Genomic DNA, 20288 nt, shown 5'->3' with positions numbered 1-20288 from the left:
AGAGAGAGAGAGAGAGAAAGAGAGAGAGAGAGAGAAAGACAGAGAGAGAGAGAGAGAGAAAGAGAGAGAGAGAGAGAAAGAGAGAGAGAGAGAGAGAGGATTTAATGAGCCCCTCTAACTAGAATCCTATGTTATCACTCTGAGGGTTCAGCACCTGCAACATGCCGACAAAGCGATTCATGGATACATGATGTATTGATATCCAGATAACCGGATAAATGCACAGTTGTACTTTACTGTGCTATTGGGATTATATCTGGAATCTGTGCAAATATCTTGCCTTGCCAATATTGATCTGCTGTGAAACTAGTTATATTGTTGTTGGAATCTGTGTGCAATACCCTCAGAGATATTTTAGTCAATACTAGCATGACAAAAGCCTTAATAGATTTTATTATGCTATGATGTTTTTAGTAAAGGTTGGATTTTTACAACATGTGAGGTGCTTTAAAAAGAGGAAGTAGATGGTACCTGATTGATCACTTTGAATTACTTTGGCAGGTGGTGCTCTGCCTTGTGGTATACCAATTGCATTTGCTTAACTCTGATCTAAAATGCTGGTTGCCTGTCTGCTATGGTTATCCAAATGATAAGCAGTTGCCAATACAAGTCACTGACTCAAACAAAGTATGCAGATCAGGAGTTCTGGCTTCACGAGCTGTGGGCTTGTTGAGTCAGTCACCAGGAAAGCAAACAGGTCAGTGATAGCAGTCATGACATCTCAGTACAAGCTTTTCTCTAACTCTTAACCTCCATTTTAAAACTTAGAAAGTTCTACCATCTTGATATATGTTCTAGTGACTGTTATCACCAAGACACAAAGCAGTTGATAAAGGCAAATAGGCTGTTCACTTTGGAAGGAATTTTTACTTTGCAGTTGAAGTTTCCCCTTAGCTTGGTAAATGTGGTAAAGATCTGTGGACTTTCATCATGTTACCATGTGCAAGCAAAAATAAAAAATAAATTAATTTTCCTTGCACATGATTGGATATTCTTTGCAAAGTGAAATTTCACCACATTCACCAAACTAGGGAAACATCCCATGCAAAGTGCAAATTGGCTTGCAATTCCCTTACAAAGTGAAGTCATCAGCCTATTTCCATTTAGTCAATCAACCCCAAAGAGACAGGAAATTCAGAATTTTACAGTTGTCACTGGAACAGTATGTGAGTGGATGTCTTCCAATTTAGACAACTGTTTCAATGAATACTTTCTCCTGCTGCATCTCCTGGACAGGCGGTGAAGGGAAATCTCTCCACTGGGACACGGACAGCAACAATTTGACTGACAGCTAATTTAACACTTCCTTTCTTTATCCACAACTTAATAAAATAAGTTTTGGCTATATACACATTTTAACCTTAACCATTAAACTGAGTCTAACATGTAATCATTTTAACCCTTGAACCTTAATCCCTAACCCCAATGTTAATCTAACCCTTAGGCCCCTTTCACACGAGCGGTCCGATCGGGTCTGCTTATCAGTTTTTCCGCCTAACCCGATCTGATGCTCTATGCAAGTGTATGGGCAGACCGTTTGCAACCAGTTAGCCCCGGCTCCGGCTAGATCAGGGAAAACAAAGAGATCAGAGATCCGTTTTGACGGACCGGATCGTGCCAGACCAGGGTAATCTGAAGTAAACGGACACATTTACTTCCGATTTCACTCAGCCATACATGTTGTCTGGCAGTTTCAGTTTTTTCCCCCATCACAAGATGAAGGAAAAAACTGTAGGGAAACGGATGTCAGAGCGGTACTGCTCTGATCAGGTGAGGATCTGTTTACGTATACTCTCCTGATCAGCCCATGTGAAAGAGGCCTTAGAATTTTAAATGTATTGGTGCCATATCTAGCAGTACTACAGTGACCATTACCTGTGCCTGGTCTTTGAGGCACTACTGATTCCATCCTGGAATTTGTCCATAAAGCACAATATTGTTTCATTGAAAAGCATAGACACATGAAAATCCATGTCCCCCTGCACATTAATGAAGGTGCCAAACAGCTCCTCCGTGGGTACCTCTGAAGTGATAAACAGAAAGATTGAATTATATTATATGATATTTAATTACATTACATTATATTATAATGTGACAGAATAAATCCAACATGACTGTATTAGTGATCTTCCTCCTGGATGGGATTCTTCTGTACGTGTTCATAGATTTCATACAATATGAGATATAGATTTCCTGACATATCAGTTTCCATAACATTTGTGCAAAGCATCTCCATCCTATGTATTGATTGTGGTCATATGCTGTGTTTCCACACAGATCTTAATGTCTGAACCAGGGAAGTTATTACAGAAGTTTAAGGTTTGGCTGCAGGAATACTGGAATGTGACAGATCTCATCTCCATCCTTCTCTTCTCTATTGGAATGGTGTTTCGCTTACAAGAGCAACCTTACAGCAGCTATGGGCGAGTGATATACTGTGTAAACATCATCTACTGGTATATACGCTTGCTTGATATCTTTGGTGTCAACAAGTATCTTGGACCATATGTTATGATGATTGGCAAAATGGTAAGTGAACCCTATTGACCCTTTAAATGCATAGTGTGAATTTGCGTACCCAACCTGTGCTTTGGTTTAAAGAAAAACTATATCTATAAAATAAAAAAGACTTTGCACATAGGCAGAAAAAGATACATTACTCCCCGTGTATCTTTCTTGGCCTATGTTATTGGCTCACTGCTTTTTCCAAAAGTATATACAGATGGAAGTCTGATTGGAGATATCCTCTGAGATACTTTTTGACACTCTGGCTAATATGGGATGCAAATGATGCTCCTTTTCATTTCACAACTCTGTCATTTTGAGAAAAGACACAGTGGGGCAAGCATTAGTTTCTTCAGGGAAAGGTACTAAATTGCAACAATAGCGATGTATCAACAAATCACTGAGATGGGATTGATGTTAAAGGACAACATAACAAATTTGACAAAACTGGAATTGTACAGCATGGAGCTAACAGAAATGACAATTCCAAAATGATTTCTTTCCTTTTGTCTCAGTATTGCCTTTAAAGGGCTTGTTGCGTTAAAAGTACAATGTTTTTTTTTCTCGGAGAACTGTAGACACAATTGTCTGCATTTATTCAAAGTTCTCTAGACATGTTCAAATTCCATTATCATGGATGTCTACACTATCCTTATTGACACAAAGAAGATTTGAACATAGCCTATTGGATACCACAGATATGTCAAGAACCTGTAAAGGTAGGATTTAATATCAGGAACAAGCCTGATATTAAATACCACTGGCAAAGATAATTATTTTGCTGCTTACAATATTACAGTTCTTCAAATGATAGAGCTGTGTAGACTTTTCACCAATTTTATATATCTTTTGTACATATAAACAATATTTATATAGTGCTTTTGCTTAGCTAGTGGTAATCCAAAGTCTGCTCCTTCTAGAGCACCCTCTTGTTTGTAATATATCCTGGTCCCCTTTTATATCCCACACTGTGGATTTGATAAGCCTTTGAGCAGGATCACATTTTTCCTCCAGGTGGCCTTAGCCAGTCCCTGAGCTTGTTGAGGATACCACTGATCTTGTGGAATCCTAATACACACAGGAAATGGTTCATAGCACAGCATGTTGTTATCAGTGTGGCACATCCACAATGTTATCACTGCTCTACCAGAACCAGAGAAATGAATGATACAGCACTGGCTACAGTACATTATTGGCATATCTGTTTTTCTTTCTTACTTTATTTCCTAAATGTTTTTTGTCAGGTAAATATATATTTGATATTTATTATTTTGTAGCTAGGTGAGTGTAATCGTTAATTATTCAGATAGCTGCTTTCCTGCTGAGTAAAGCAGAGTGAAAAAAGTGTGACACTAGAGGGTTAGGAGGGCCTGTATATTTGTAAAATAAGGATTTTATACAATCATGAAATGCAATGATACCGAATTTCAGTTTATGCCATTTTTAAAAACTAAAGAATTAAATAGACCATGAACAACTATAATTTCCCTTTAAGTGTTAATAGTACAACATGACTTGCAATGATAAACTTACCAAAATATAAAAATAAACTAGGTGACCAGTAATGTAAAATATAACTTTAGATACTAATAATCCGGCCAGAAAATGTTCATGATAATGTTTGCTATGTGCAGCATAGAAGGGCACATTATAAATACTGGGGGGATTTATGAAAACTGGAGCAGAAGAATCTGGAGCAGTTGCCCATGGCAACCAATCAGCATCTCTCTTCAGTTTGTTCAGTTAAGCTTTCAAAATGAAAGATAGAAGCTGATTTGTTACTATTAGCAGCTGCTCCAGGTTCTGTCTGCTCCAGTTTTGATAAATTCCTCTCACTGTGTTTTTACACCTTTATTAGATGAGTGACAGTAGAACTGCAAGTATTAAAACACTGTTTGATTTATAATTCATTGTGTATTGATCTATTGTATGTTTAAAACCGTGGACTGCTTCGTGCACCTATTTCTTCTCTTCAGTACACCTTAAACTTCAGAAGGTATTAAGCTAAGCAACATACATTTTTTAGGACTCTGAAAGACATTTTAAATTGCCTTTTTTAAACATCTTTCTGTAAATTTTTCAAGCTAACCGAATGAAAGAGGAAGCACAAGAGATAATATAGCAATATATTGGAAAACATTCTGAAGATATATGCTTTATGCTTTATGCATACAGTATATAAAATAAACCTGCATTAAAGCTTTTTTTTTTAATTTGCCCCAAGGGCTGCCAGTATGCCAGGACTTTGGTTGAATACCAAAAAGGAATTAGATTCAAGCTAGCTTGCTCATCTCACAGCTTTCCCACTGGCTCTAATTCAATAGTTAACTATTCTATGCAGACAGTGGGTGGCTTTCATGTGAGATAGTGGGAATGCTCTTATTTAGGCAATTGCTGGGCCCTCTTCTGAATAACATTCTGTAATATTTTGATCAACAGAGGGACCAGTCTGTGGGAGAGGACACAGAAAAAAATTTCAGATGCTTTACTATCCAATATAAACTAGTATACAGTACTAGCAGTTAAATAGGCAAATTCAATTGTAAGCTTATATAACTTGCAAAATGTGGCTTTTCCAATCAGGAATAAAAAAAAGAAGTGTACTCGTGTATGAATCCTGGTACTTTTTGGAGCCCAGTGTACAGTGTATTGTAGGGCTGTTCAGATACCAGTTCGGATACCAGGGCCAATACTTGGCATTTTCACGAGAATTACCAGGGTTGCAGTGGTCACAGTTGGGATCTGGTTCTGGCACTCCACCATTGTCCTGAAATCAGTAATCTGTATTGTTTTAGGAAAACTGTCACATGACAATAAACAAAAATGTATCAGTAATTGTATCTGTGAGCACTTAGACAAATATCCGTAATTGTACTTGAAAAAATGGTATTGGTGCATCCCTTATATATATATATATTTATTAGAAAACAAATAATACATTAAAACAGGGATGCACAAATCCCAGGAGTCCCGTGTGCTCCTTAAAAATGACAGCTGCCTCCTAACTTTTGAGTATTTCCCTGGTCTAGTCTTGGAGCTGGAAAAGTATCTGTACATTGCACTTGTACCTGTACCGAGTATGGTACTTGGTATCTGAACATCCCTGGTGTATTGTTTACTGTTACTATTAACAATTTTATGCGTAGAAGGTTCCTTAAATAGTAACCTATTGATCTCCCACCTACAATGATCACCACTGCAAAGGAGCAATTTTCCACTGACCACCAACATAAGGGCTTACTTCTACAATGACCAAGGGGCACCACAATTTTTACTATCTGCATTTCTTTTAAGTTATTATTATTATTAGTTCCATTTCAAGATTATACCTGAAAATAATGTTGTTATATACAGCAAGTGGGTGTTAAAAATGATCTGCCCTAGAGTCAAATACTCTAGGTATGCCACATTTTTTATTATTTTATTTAAAACCTACTGATCATGCAAATGTACTGTTACCTGTAGGTCTAATCATTTTTAGCAGTGGTTTCCTGAGACCTGATCATTATTTCAAGGTTTCCTCAAGGTAAAAAGGTTGAGAAAGATTTGTCTATAAGAACAGACATTTATGTTACTCCCTACTCCATGTTATGTTCATATTGACATAAAGGAGGTAGAGGGGTCTTCAGAAAATAATGATCACTATGCGTGATGTTATTTCAGCAACTTAGGCGTATTGCAGAACAGAAAGGCAATACATGTAAGGAAATTGTTTGCTTGTCCAGCTCCTGCTCCACCAATTGCTTACATAAAGCCTTAGATAAATGTTTCTGCTTAACAGCCTAGTGATCTCACCATATCTTCTCTGTAATATTCCCTCACTTCTCCTGTCAGTGGAGAGTAGATAGAGTTCTTCTAATCATTTTTCTTTTTTTGTCTCTGTATCCTCACTTGTGCAGATGATCGACATGATGTACTTTGTGATCATTATGTTAGTGGTGCTGATGAGTTTTGGTGTGGCAAGGCAAGCCATTCTCTTCCCCAGTGAGGAGGCCTCATGGAAACTGGCAAAGAACATTTTTTACATGCCCTACTGGATGATCTATGGTGAAGTGTTTGCTGACCAGATAGACCGTAAGCAAGTCTTTTATGATTCTCCCCCTACCTATTCAGGTTTTTAACACTGTATTTACAAAGTAATGTTGGGTGAGTCATGTTTCACCCAATACATGGCTCAAAATGTAGAAAACAAATCCCTCTCTAGTGGGAGCAGTAATGGAAGGGCTGATTTTCTTTTCTTGAATAAAGTAAGAATATTTGGAAAAACCTTAATAATGCTATAGTACTCTTCAGTCCAATGCAAACTTTTGAATGGTAATTATGGTACAAGCACCACCTACACCACCATACACCCAATTCCATGGCTTTCATGGAAATAAAATCTACTGCAACTGTAACATACCCAAAGGTATTGATGCATAGGGGGTTGTGTGCTGGGGCTTCTATACAAGTTAAGCTGAAAGGTTAGCTGTGTGTACACACATACCTCAATACTGCTGCAGGTGTCTGTAACTATAAGAATGCTAGTGGGAACATTTAACTGAAACTCAGTTTTACTGGGAGATAAATGTGGTTATTATCATAGTAGGCCCTTGTGTTACATAACCTAATTATAGGATCGTGTTTGTTTGTTTTTAGGCATCATTGCAGAATGACAATCTCATTAGTGTGTGGGTCTTTTAGATAACAGAAGCAGGGGACCCAAAAATTACTTTCTTTTAAGATCCCATCCTTTATAATTTCACAATTTTGGGCAGTATGTTTGCAAAGGTTTTCATTTATCCATGTCATGATATAGCTAGTAGTAGTTAGTTAGTCACATTCAGCTGGACTTGTCCTATAATGTTGAAGATGTTTTAAAGATGTTTAACAGCTTAGCCAAGTCACTTTTTCAGTTCTAATGAGTGTTATGAGGATACCCCCTGCATTTATATCCAAATGGATATAAATGCTGGGTTACGTTGTTAACATTAAAAAGAATGGAAGAAGCAGCTTGGATATGCTGCCAAACATCTTCAACATTACAGAACAGGTATAGTTAAATGTAAATGACTACTGTTAGCTACTATGGGCACTATTTCCTTAAGAAGGTGTTTTTTAAAGGCAGACAATGATCTCAGATCAATTTTTTTTAAAGGAATGTTATAAATGAAATATGTTTTGCATATAACAATAACAATGGAAACAACACATTGGAAAAGAAAAAGCTTAACCACTTAAAGGCCATGGTGTTTCACCCCCTTCCTGGCCAGGCCATTTTTCAGTATTCAGCGCTGTGGTACTTTGACTGATGTTTATTCCGTCATGCAACGCTGTACTGAAATGAATTTCATACAATTTTTTGGGGACAGATAGAGCTTTCTTTTAGTGGTATTTAATCACCACTGGGGTTTTTATTTTTTACTATATAACAAAAAAAGTACCCTAAATTTTGAAAAAAAACCTATAAAATGTTATGAAACATTTATTTTCACCCCAATTTTTTGGTATAATATAAAAGACAGGGTCACGTCGGGTAAATAGACACTAAACATGTCAACCTTTAAAATTGCGCGCGCCCGCGAAATCGCAGAAAACTTCCCGCAACCAAAATTGGCCATAGGCGACGCTTTAAACGTATTTACCGCTCATTGGGGGGGGGGGCGGCGCACACCCGCAGCTCCTGCAAGCGATCGGGCGTCTCTAGAGACGCCTGATCGCTTGTATGTAAACAGCCATCGCTGGCTGTTTACATGCTTACCGTTTCCCCTCTCGTGTGCGCGCTGAGTGCCGCACATGAGAAGGGGGAGGGGCAGGACGTCTCAAGACGCCCTCCCGCTCCTAGCAGACGTCCGTCCGGCCGTTCACAAACGGCCATGGATGGAAGGTAGTTAAAAAGCATTACCATTCACTCAATTATAGCACCTTGCTATTTGAAGTAATTTACATGTATATCACCATCTCATGTTATTTAGAAATATATTAATGAGATAAAAGCTGAAAAACCTGCAAACACAATAGGCTCAAATTACAAAGATTAAACACAAGGATAAGACTCTATCTCTTCAACCGTGTGGCTGAACTTTTAAAATCTCAATGGACTGTAAATAGCAGACACTTTTCAAGGTTGCCGAAGGCAGCCGAGTGAATAACCGACCGAAAGTGAGGTGAGCCGAACGCTGTTCGGCTATTCACTTCAGGCTTGTACGGCTAATTTCAGCCATACAACGGCTGAAATCAGCCGCACATCGGCTTGCTTCAGCTCGCTTTGGTTCGGCCAAACATGCCCAGCATGTTCAGCTGCGCTGAGGTGCAGATGGAGTTCAACACAGCAAATCCAACATCTGGATCGGCTGAGCCGAACCTCTGGCAGGCTACTCGCTGCCGTTCAAACTATTCTCGTAGGGGCCGAACGGCAGTGAGTGAATAGCCGAATGCCGCCAAGCCAAAACGAAAGAAACACAGGTAGCTTCTTACTTCTAATTATAGGGAATGAAGGCCCAGTCTCACTTTCCTTCACCTCTCATTTCACTTCACGCTTCAGTAAATTAAGCTTTTAAAGTAATTGTCTTTTATGAGGAAAGAGAACAGTAAAGGGAATTTAATATCCCCAAGTTCACCCGTACTGTGGTCTTAATTTATCAGTCAGTCTGAAGAAAAAAAAATGTCTGTTGCCCATAGCAGCCCATAGCAGCCAAACTGATTTTTCTCTGAACTGATTCTGTACTAAGAAAATGAAAATAACGCTGTAGGAAATATAGACTGCCTAGGACAATTGATATAGATTTTAGAATTTTATCGGTTTACAGACTTACTCTGCTTACGATAAATTCTTCTATTAGTGATGTGATTTATTTTTTTAATCAATTATGTCAGCTTAAGTCCACATTCATAGATGCAGCTTAACACCTATTACTATATTGTTGCCATAAACATGTTCCATTGAAGCTATTTTTTAAAACGCAGTGGGGAAAACAAAACTAAATTTTATTTTTGAGGAGCAGAAATATTTTGAGATTCATGTTGTAACTAGAAAAAGCAAGGGAAGATTTATTCATATTTACTTCAAATCTCCACCTTTTGTGGTGCATCTTAGCTTACCAGACATGCTTTTGTAACAGCATGTAGTTTTATGTGCCTTATTGTGTCAGCCAGGCTAACTTTACATTTAACAATGAGCTGATTTACTGCAAGAACTATGTAAAGTGAATGTAGGTCATAACAAGCTGTAATATTTCAGTTTACTGTGGTCAGGTAATAAAAATTATGAAATGTGCTTGGCGTAGCTTACTGCACTTTGTACATCATTACATTGTGTTCTACCCTAGTAAATAGGCCTGATAGAATGTAATTATAACCAAAATGCCCATTTATGTTCATGTTCAAGTTATCACTACATTTTACCCAGCAACAAAGAATATACATGAAAATCAGAAAAGTATACACCCTTTCTTCTTACCTTGCAGCAGGTTATCATCTCTGACATCTTATGGTGTCTTACCCATCACACTGCAAAAGCAACCAACAATTGCAGCATTTTGGACAATGTTCCTTCCTGTTGCGTTCCTGTTTATCTATCGATATGTTGTATTGCTTCTTATCACAGTTACTTTACTTTATATGTACATTATGGATTATAATAATCTTCTACCCATGACAGTGTGACTTTGTGTTATCCGGTGCAAATATCATCCGGGGTTAGTTGCACTGAATATTCTATGTAGCTTCTATATACCATTTTGTGCTCCAATAAAACCTTTTGTAAAAGAAAAGTATACACTCGCCCACTATTACAGGGAGCAGCTCCAGAAAGAATGGGGCATGCTTGAAAGGAAATTAATATGTGCAAGGTAAGCAAATATTGCCTGGTAAATATATATACTGCGCTTCCCTTTGTTAGTTATAAATGCAATACAATTATATGTTACCTGGTAAAAATGGACTATGTCATGTCATAAAAAATGGAGGATGGCGGAGTAATGTAATATTCAGTTACACAAATGTCTGTGAAATTAGGAGTTGAATTTAATAAAATACTTGTGCTGGATTTAATATTTAAAGTAATACCTTATGATTCGTTAGGTTCTCCTTTATCTTGCAGCAATGATGTATTGCATGTCAGTAGTGCAGCTGAGAAACATTGGCTTTTTCATCATGTAGGCTTTGCATAGTACTATCACTGCAATAAATAACATTTTCTCATTGTAGCTCATGTTGTAGAGCACTGCTTGTGGTTCTGTTATCTGAAATGAAAAAGTTTTCAGAGTACTGATATCCTTTCTATATGTAATGTAAACTGCATCTGAAGGAGGGATCTAAAACCCCAAAAGCTTGCAGATCTTATGTAATTAGTCATTGGGGTTAATTTACTAAAGTAGAAGAATGTTCATTGAGTCCAGTAAACCGCTACTCGCTTCATATACCAATCCAACTATGCACAGAAAAACATAGAAAATAAGAACTTGCACGTAATTGGATTGTTAATATAAATGCAGTTTCACTAATCCAATTAAATGGTATCATATCTAGATACAGTGAACTCCCAGTTTTCTGACACCCATAGGGATTGGTAGATGCTGGATAACTGTAGTTTCTGGTTGCTTGAGAGTTACTATTAACTCTCAAGCATAAAGCCTCCCCGCAGAATCATTCATCTGCACTCTAGACTCTACAGATGCAGTGAATGTAAACAGCGGGCAGTGGCGGGAGCAATACCCAATAGCAATGCCTGCTGTCAATGAGCAGAGGAGCAGACCTGAGAGAGAAAGTTCTACTCTGCTTGGTGGCTGGGTGCAATAGCCAGCCTGCTATTGGCTATTGCAATTTGAAATAGCCAGTAGCAGGCTGGCTTTTGCTCCAGCCCACTACCCGTTGTATACACTTAGCTGCCGGCTGCAGAATCTAGCCGTGGTTGGCCGCAAGATATAAATAGAGAAGTTTAAACAAATGTAATTGCTAACAAAATTGTTTAATGTACACATGTCTATCAAGCAAGCAGCCAAAAAAATCAAGAACATATGTCCTTAAGTTTTTTTTCCGATTGCTTGAATGCCTGATGTATACTGTATAATGTTTACTTGTACAGTTTTTAGTGCATATTAAGGAAACCGATCACTAATATGGTATTTTGCTTCATAATAAAGAGCAGGCCTAGTGAAGTGGCAGATAGGGTAGGGTACAGTGTTTTTACCCTCTTCTTGATTATTTGGATTAGAGGAAACAAGGCATCTCCTTCCCCCATGTCTAGTGTGTATATATACTCTGTCACAAGTCCAGGTTCTTGAAAACTAGGTTGCAGGATTTGACATAGTTACATAGTATTTGAGGTTGAATAAAGACATTAGTCCATCAAGTCCAACCTATTAGGATCTCATTCTAGGAGTATCTGTACCCCTGTATATTACGGTCCCTTAAGAAATCGTCCAAAAGTTTCTTGAACAATTCCACATTCTTTGCTGAAATCACCGCCTGTGGCAGTGAGTTCCAGACCCTAACTGATCTTACTGTGAAGAACCCCCTTCGCCCCTTGTGCTGGAATTTTTTTTCCACCAATTTTAGGTGGTGGCCTCTAGTTTTTGTAATGGAGTTAATTTTAAACAGTTTATCGCTAATGTTGTTACCACCATTGAACATCTTGTACATGGAAATCATATCCCCCCTTAATCTCCTCACCTCTAATGTGAACATGTTTAAATTTAGTATCCTCCATACCCCTAATTTAGGTCCTCCATACCCCTAATTAGTTTGGTTGCCCTCCGCTGGACTTTTTCCAACTCAAGGACATCTTTTCTTAGTACTGGTGACCAGAACTGGACCGCGTACTCCAGATGAGGTCGAACCAATGATCTATAAAGTGGCAAAATTATAGACTTGTCCCTGCAATACATCCCCTTTTTAATACAGGACAAGACCCTGCTAGCTTTGTTTACAGCAGCCTGGCACTGCAAGCTACCTTTCAGTTTGTGGTCTACAATGACCCCCAAATCCTTCTCCATTTCTGACTTCCCCAGCGGCATACCCATAATTGTATAACCCATTTGTTTATTTTTAACTCCAAAGTGCATTACTTTGCATTTATCGACATTAAACCTCATCTGCCACATTAATGCCCACTCCCCTATTTTATACAGGTCCTCCTGTAATGTTATAGTGTCTAAGTCCGTGTCTATTACCCTCCCTATTTTGGTGTCATCTGCAAACACGGAAATATCTCTGTTAACACCCTCCCCGATGTCATTAATAAATAAGTTGAACAATATGGGACCCAGCACAGAACCCTGAGGCACACCGCTCATTACACTAGCCCAGTCTGAAAAGGTGCCATTTACTGACATCCATAGGTATTGGTAGATGCTGGATAACTGTAGTTTCTGGTTGCTTGAGAGTTACCAAATTGTTCCTTGTTTTTACTGACATTTAAATTATTACTCTAAAATAGTTGAGTCCTGAACCTGTCGCTGTATGTAATATGCCACACAGTATTTGCAGGCCATGTGATCATTTCAACTATGTTTTGTATAGCATATTGGATGTGACATGATCAGTCTGACAACTTAAGGGAATTGGACTCTAAAAGATTTTGTAAATATTTGGAAAATATTTGGAAAATAGCCTTACGATTGGGAGTTGTTGTAAACTTTGGTTAATGTGTTTTGTATCAAGCTATATATTATATTTATATTTAAAAATCTCCAATGAAATCCTTCTGTGTATTACAATAACAACTCTACAACAGTAGCCAACACCAGAAGCAAAGCATAAAAACTAATGCTAACAGTTTATAGGTCCAGAGCTTAGAACTATAAATACTCTAAAAAAATGATATTTCACATAAATATTGAGTTGAAAACCATTAGTATAATACAGTATGTGCAAAAGCAAATTAAAGTGACAAGTGCTCAAAACACCATGTTGTATTATGTCCACAGATATTACAGATATTGCAGGGCAATGTGAATCAACAAAGATATTCCCTCCAAATACTGAATGTAAACTCCAAGTGCTCAGTGTCCAACTTTCTCAATGCATAAGATGAACTGGTTGGATTGGACTCGCAGTTCTGTCTCACCAAGTGTGAAAAACGTTGGACACTGAGCAATTGGAGTTTACATTCCGTATTTGAAGGGGATATCTTAGTGGATTCACATTGCCCTGCAATATTTGAGGACATAATACATCATGGACATTTGAGCACTTGTCACTTTAATGTGCATTTGCACATATTATACTAATGGTTTTCAACTACATGTTGAAGTATGTGAAGATATGAAATATCATTATTACTATTAGCGTGTTTATGGTTCTAAGTGCTGCACCTTGATATCATTTTTAGCAATAATATTTATATATACTTTATACTTATAATCCTAAACATTTGAGCTTAAAGGAGAACTATGGGGTTAAGGCTTTCCCCCATAGTTCTCCTTAGGGTAACGGGAGGACACAAACTAGCGTCCTCCCGTCACCCTAGGCTCAGTATACCACGAGCTGTAGCTCGCGGTATACTGAGACGCCGCAGTATACCGCGAGCTGCTGCTCGCGATATACTGAGACGCCGCAGCTGAAGCTTATCCCGACAATTGTGCCGGGATCCGCCCAGCTGCGTGACTGACAGCTGGCTCTGCCTATCTAGAGGCAGAGCCAGCTGTACCCGCCCCCTCCCCCGTCCGTTCCGCCAGTCAGCGCTGGCGGATCGGAGCAGGGAGGGGGGAATCCAGCCCCTCCCAGGATCGAGAGGTGAGCGAATACCGGTATGTGTTCGCTCACCTCCCGATCTACTAAGCCGACCTGTGACAGTCTCATTGTCACAGGTCGACTAGAACTATGAAGTGAGTGAAAAGCACTCATAGTTCTCCTGTAAATAGAAAGGAAGCAATTCTTCCAGTACCAATATGGATGTGCATCTGTGATGGGAATATAGCTTTAGTAACTAGAGTTGTCTTAAGGTGATAATAACATTTACTACAGATGTTTACACTATTCAGAAACTTTTTATTTATTTTATAAATGTATATAGTGCTTATACTTTTAGAGAGAAGTTTCCCTTAAGATCCAGTTCTCAACAGAGGTTACAATCTAATGTCCCTACTCACTTGCTAGTTTGGGTGAAAGCCATTTATTTTAACATTGTGGTTTTGGATTGTGGAAGGAAACCACAGAGCCTGGAGGCAAACCAGCCAAAAACAGAACATACGAAGTAAACACAGATAGTATCTTTGGGGAGAACAAAACCAGGACCCCAGTACTGTAAAGCAAATTTGCCTTTACTTATGATATTCATTGAACATAAGTACAATTTCTTTAAAAATGTTGTTGGAGAACATGTTTTGCATTAAAAAAACACAAGTAAATCCATTAATGCAATGATAACATGCTTGTCCCAATGTGGTTGCATTTGTTGCAGATTAAAATATGTGCACTTGAGAAATGTACAGGTTACATATGGTATGCTATCCGGCTTACTTTTCTCAGTCCTTATCTTATGCAGTAAATAACAAAGCATGCTTTACTGTTGACCTGCTATGACTTTCATGTAAACCTAATCTGAAAGCTTGAATTCCCTGCTTATACTGATTTTTTTTCCATTAAAATACATCATTACAATGTGATTGCAATCAGTTCATAATTTATCATGTGATTTTACCAAACCTCATGTTAAACCTGGCAAGAAATCTTATCTACATCCTTTCTGAACCATTATGTCATCACATGAAAAGGGGAACTGATCTCTTTGTGTCAAACAAAGCAAGTGGACGGTACATGCTGTTACTGTGCTCAGTGAAGGAGTGTAGACAGAACAGACATGTGTTATATTGTGCTGAAGTGCTTAAATAAGCTTTATAAAAGCAAAGACTTGTAAATGCTGTTCCTATACAAACTGTATAGATTGTATATAATATTGTACATGTCAAGGAGTATGACAATGGCACTACTCAGCTTGAAAAAACAAGTAAAAAGCAGACAGGCTAAGTGATTTTTGTGCTTTTGCTAAAAATGTACACTGTAAGAAGCAAGAGCAGCAGTATAAGAATAATATAAAACAAAACACTGAAATATAAAGTACTAAGTAGAGACAGGCTTCTTAAAAAACATCTCCATTGACATTTTGTCTGATTAGCCCAATAATCCAGTTTACAACAAAATCCACTTCAATTAAAATATTAGGGATTTCACCCTCAATCTGACATACCTGGGGGTTGTCGTTCAGCCCCAGGTACAGCCAGATTGAGGGTGCTCTAGGACTGAACCCTGCCCACCCCGCTCATTCCTGCTATGTGGTAATATGCACTTTACAGACCTCAGATACAGAAGCCCAGACTGAGCTGATGGAACCCTTATGGCTCATCCTCAACTGTAAAGTGTCCTATGGCACAGCAGAAGGGAAACCTTGATAGATTTTAATTTACTAGTAGCTGGGTGTCTAAATGAGTGCATTGAGTGGGAGAACGGGGTTAATATTGCTGGGGTGTTGTGGAGTTAGGGCAGAGTTGTCTTGTCCGGGGGGGTTGAGAGTGGGGAGATTTTTTATTGGAGAGGTTGTAGAGTGACTGGTGAGATTTCTTTTAGGGGGGGGGAGGGAGGGGAAGAATTTTGCTCTGGGGGTGGTGGAGTGAAGGGGAAATTTTTGCTGGAAGAGATGATGAAGTGAGAGGGGAGATATTTTTCCGGAGGCAGGAGGCGGATTTGTCACGAGTGCCCATTTGTTGGCCTGATATTTTCAAGATTGCCCCTTTGTTGGAAAGCATAGTGGCACAATTGCCGGTTTGTTGTCTGCATATTTTTATGACTGCTAGATTGTTTCCTATACATTGTCCTGATTGCTCATTTGTTGTATGCATATTGTCATGGTTGCCAGTAAGTTGTCAACATATTGTAAAAATTTACCATTTTTTTATTCACATATTGTCACCATTGCCAATATACAGTATTATTACAATTGCTTGTTTACCTGAATATGGTCACAACTCTGTTTGTTGTACGCATATTGTCATGACAACCAGTTTGATACATGTATATTATCACAATTGCTAGGTTTTTTTTTTTATTATCAAAATTTTCCATCTGTTGAATGCATATCGCTTAATTTGCCCATTTGCAGCATACACATTGTAACAATTGACTGTTTGCTGTTCAGTATTGCATGTGATTACCCAGTCATGGCCCTTGTATTGTCTAAATTGCCATTTTCTGCCTACATATTGTTAAGTTGTCTAGAGCAGTGGTTCTCAACCTCTGAGCCTTGGCCGTCTACCGGGCCACAGCATTCCTCCTGCTTAGCCGCAGCTTCCTGTCTGCTAGGTCTGCAGGGCACTCACTTTTTCTTCTGCTATTTTACTGCTCTGTCACAGACAATAATAGCAAGTCACTTGTCAAGTTCACTTGTCATTTGTCATACTTTAATTGCATGAGTATAGTTTTTTTTTACTGTTGGGGCATTGAAGGTTTGGAAGAATTTACCAGGCTCTGATCTCAGTAAGGTTAGGAACCACTGGTCTAGAGGACCATATCACTATAATTTAGTGCCCAGTAAGCTTGTCACTATCAATGCATGTAGCCCCATGGTCAGGGCCGGCCTTAGGCCTTTAGGCGCCATGTGCAAGAAAGCTTTACAGCACCCCTCAGTGACCACACCCTTTAGTGGCCACACCCCCAGTAACCACACCCATTTCCCCCAATATCCGCACCATTTAAAGACTCCTATTTTGTTAAGCCGCAAATAAACATACAGTATTAAAAAGTATGATAAAAATACAAATTTTATTCAAAGGTATTAAACTTGTAGACACAATATAAGTATTCTTATCAAATAAACAACAGAAGGCAAACAAGTGATAAACAATAAATGTCAAACTAAAATAGAGTCTATAAAAATAAATTGTCAGGTTGTCACGCTGATCCCTTTTTTTCAAGTAAGTGCATCTAGAAAAGTAAAAATAGAAAACAGAACACAAAACCCAGACTACATGTAAAATGAATGAATTACTACATGTCCGAATATACGAAAAATGTATTCAGGCACATAATAATTTGTTTGAGAATGTGCGGCGGTCATGTTGGCCACCGGCGTGTTCTGTGAATGCGTGCCACCATCTTGCGTGCCACCATCAGGCGGGGAGCATGACGTTACATGACGCCATGACTGGCCCCACCATCTTGGTGTATACCTAGATATACACCAAGATGGCGGCACCCAACACGTGCGGTGTTATATGACGTCATGCGCCCTGCCTGCAGAACAGGCCAGTGGCTGAATCCAAAATAGCATAAACATTTGTTTTGTTTGATGAAATGAATGAAACATTTTTAGTTTTCGTTCATTTCATCTGAAATTCATTTTTAATCTTCGCGCATGTCTAATAATACGTGTGTGTGGGGGGGGGGTGGCAGTTTTCACTTTTTAAAGTAATTTTTTACATTTTCTATAATTTTTTTGAAATCATTTTTTTATTATTTATTTATGATTTACTGTTGGAGGGCTTTGGGGAAATATTAGGGGTCCAAACAGGCCCCTGGCATTTCCCTTTTAAAATAGAAAAGAAATTGAGGACACCAAATCCTCAATTTCTTTTTCTGAACCCTTAGCACTCAGTGAACGGATTCCCATTCATTCAGAAACTGCTGATAGTAAAATATTTATTATCAGCAGTTTCTGAATGACGATCGCTCCAGTGTTTATCCTTCCCATCATTGATATTTACCGAACCCCACTCTGCCACGCACACAGAGCCGCTGTCATCCTGAAACTGACAGGATGACAGCGGCTCTGATCTCCTCCCCGCTCGGCCACCCTGACAGCTGAGGGCGCGGCTTCTCTCTCCCTCACCGCTCAGCCATCCTGACAGCAGGCAGCGCTCCCTCCTGCGCCCACCCCCCCACCGCTTCCTCAGCCCATACAGGCAGTGGGAATCCGAGAACAGCGGAACAGCGCTGAAGTGGGGGGGGACTGGAGCGGATTAGGGAGCGCTGTCATGTCGGATGGCCAGCGGTGAGGAGGAGAGAAGCCGCCCCGAGGACGAGCTGTGTTGGCCGCCTGGCGCCTTTGTTGCCATGGCGTCCTGTGCGGCTGCACAACTCGCACACCCCTAAGGCCGGCCCTGCCCATGGTGTACTACATGCACTGTTATTACACCCCCTTTTTCTTTTTACCAATATGATTATATATGTAACATTTGAGAAAAATATTCTCTGTCTTTTTTATCTGTCTGTTATTAGAATTAATTTAAAGGGGTTCTAAACCCTCCGGTTTTTTTTGCTTATATCTACTGCTAGCAAGCAGTAGATATAGGCAAGAAGTGTAAAAAAAAAAAAAAAAACGCTTGAAATCATTTTAAACTTACCTCGTTATCGCTGCTCGCACCCGGGCTGAGAATCAGGAACTGCTCGTACGGCCGCAAAGGATCTTGGGGCGGGTGCATGCGCAGTTCCGATTTTCGGCCGGGAGACAAGCAGAGACGCAAGGTAAGTCTATGGACGCGTGCACCTGCATGCAGACACCGCTGGATCGGAGGGACAGAGCAGTCAGCGCTGGATCGGAGTGACGTTGCACCGCTGGAGGGACACATGAAAACATGGGGAAAGAAGAGGAAGACCAGAATAAGAGACATCATTTAAGGTAAGTGCTAACATTTACATGGGGGGGAGGGAAAAAAATTGCCTTTAATATCACTTTAACTTCATTATTATTACTGAAAATAATTTTGAAGTAAAAAGGGATGAACGGTGTTAGAAAATAATCTGCCCTGGGTGTTAAATATGCTAGGTATACCACTGATTTTATGTAAAGGGGGAAAATAATTTTTGGAAAGCAGAGGATTAAATTCTCTATATTGGATTATAGTGCACATTATTTTATCCATATAACCTAAACATATATCTATACATCTATCAAAATCTACATATTATAAGGGAAGAGTATTTGTCAAATACAAAGTCAGATAATAAACTTTGTTTTCAGCAGTACACAACTCCACATTAATGCATAGTGGAAAGTTAAAAAAAAACAGGAAGGGTTTGAGGATCCATGAAGCATCAAGGCAACCATCAGCAGATTATCTGAGATTAATATAGAATTAAAGCTGAATTCCAGGCAGTTATCAAAAGCACCAATGAATGCATTTATTTAAAAAAGCAACAAGTACAAATACCTGAATATGACTTGATTGTAGGGCTGCAGCTAACGATTATTTTCATAATCAATTAGTTAGCCGATTATTAAGTTCGATTAATCGATTAATCGGATTTTAAAAAAAAGGCTCCAGTGATGGACTACTAGTTTCTATTGAGATTGTAGTCCATCACGGGAGCAAGCTTGGCGCGGTGGAAGTAAAAAAAGAGTGTAGTGTGCAATATAGTACATTATACAGCGGCGCAGTACAGAATACCAGCAGCTATAGAGGAATGTAGCAATATTACATTATACTATAATGTACTATTGCTAGGATTTGTAGTCCTCTATAGCTGGTGGTATTCTGCAGTGCGCTGTATAATAATTATACTGCGCAATGCAGATTACCACTGACCAGTTATAGAGGAACACCAAATCCCAGCAATAATACATTATACAGGGTGTTTAATATATTATTGCTGGGATTTGTTGTTCCTCTATAGTTGCTGGTGTTCCTACAGTGTGCCGCTAAAACAGGTCTCCCTTACCTGTTTCTGAACCCTTGTAAGTCGTAGCGGCGGCGGCGTGCTCTGCGGGCTTGTGTCCGTCTTGTGCGGTGGCCGGGTACGCGTCGTGTGCGCGGTGGGCATGGCGTCCGTGGCGTGCATAGCGTAATCCGTGTATGGAGCTGCGAACAGGC

General features: G+C 39.1%; 1 protein-coding gene across 4 annotated transcripts in view; it reads left to right on the top strand.

Annotated features, from left to right (window-relative positions):
* TRPM3 (transient receptor potential cation channel subfamily M member 3) overlaps nt 1-20288 on the top strand; it is a 522236-nt gene that overhangs the window by 468108 nt on the left and 33840 nt on the right. For all 4 annotated transcript variants that reach the window (XM_018555656.1, XM_018555654.1, XM_018555657.1 and 1 more), the window contains 2 exons: nt 2278-2529; nt 6405-6579. In XM_018555656.1, coding sequence (XP_018411158.1) covers nt 2278-2529; nt 6405-6579 — 427 coding nt within the window. The remainder of the gene's footprint in view (nt 1-2277; nt 2530-6404; nt 6580-20288) is intronic.

The sequence above is a fragment of the Nanorana parkeri genome, unplaced genomic scaffold (assembly GCF_000935625.1).
Source record: "Nanorana parkeri isolate BGI_ZX_2015 unplaced genomic scaffold, ASM93562v1 scaffold206, whole genome shotgun sequence".
NCBI lineage: Eukaryota > Metazoa > Chordata > Amphibia > Anura > Dicroglossidae > Nanorana > Nanorana parkeri.
This window is presented reverse-complemented; position numbering and strand designations above follow the sequence as displayed.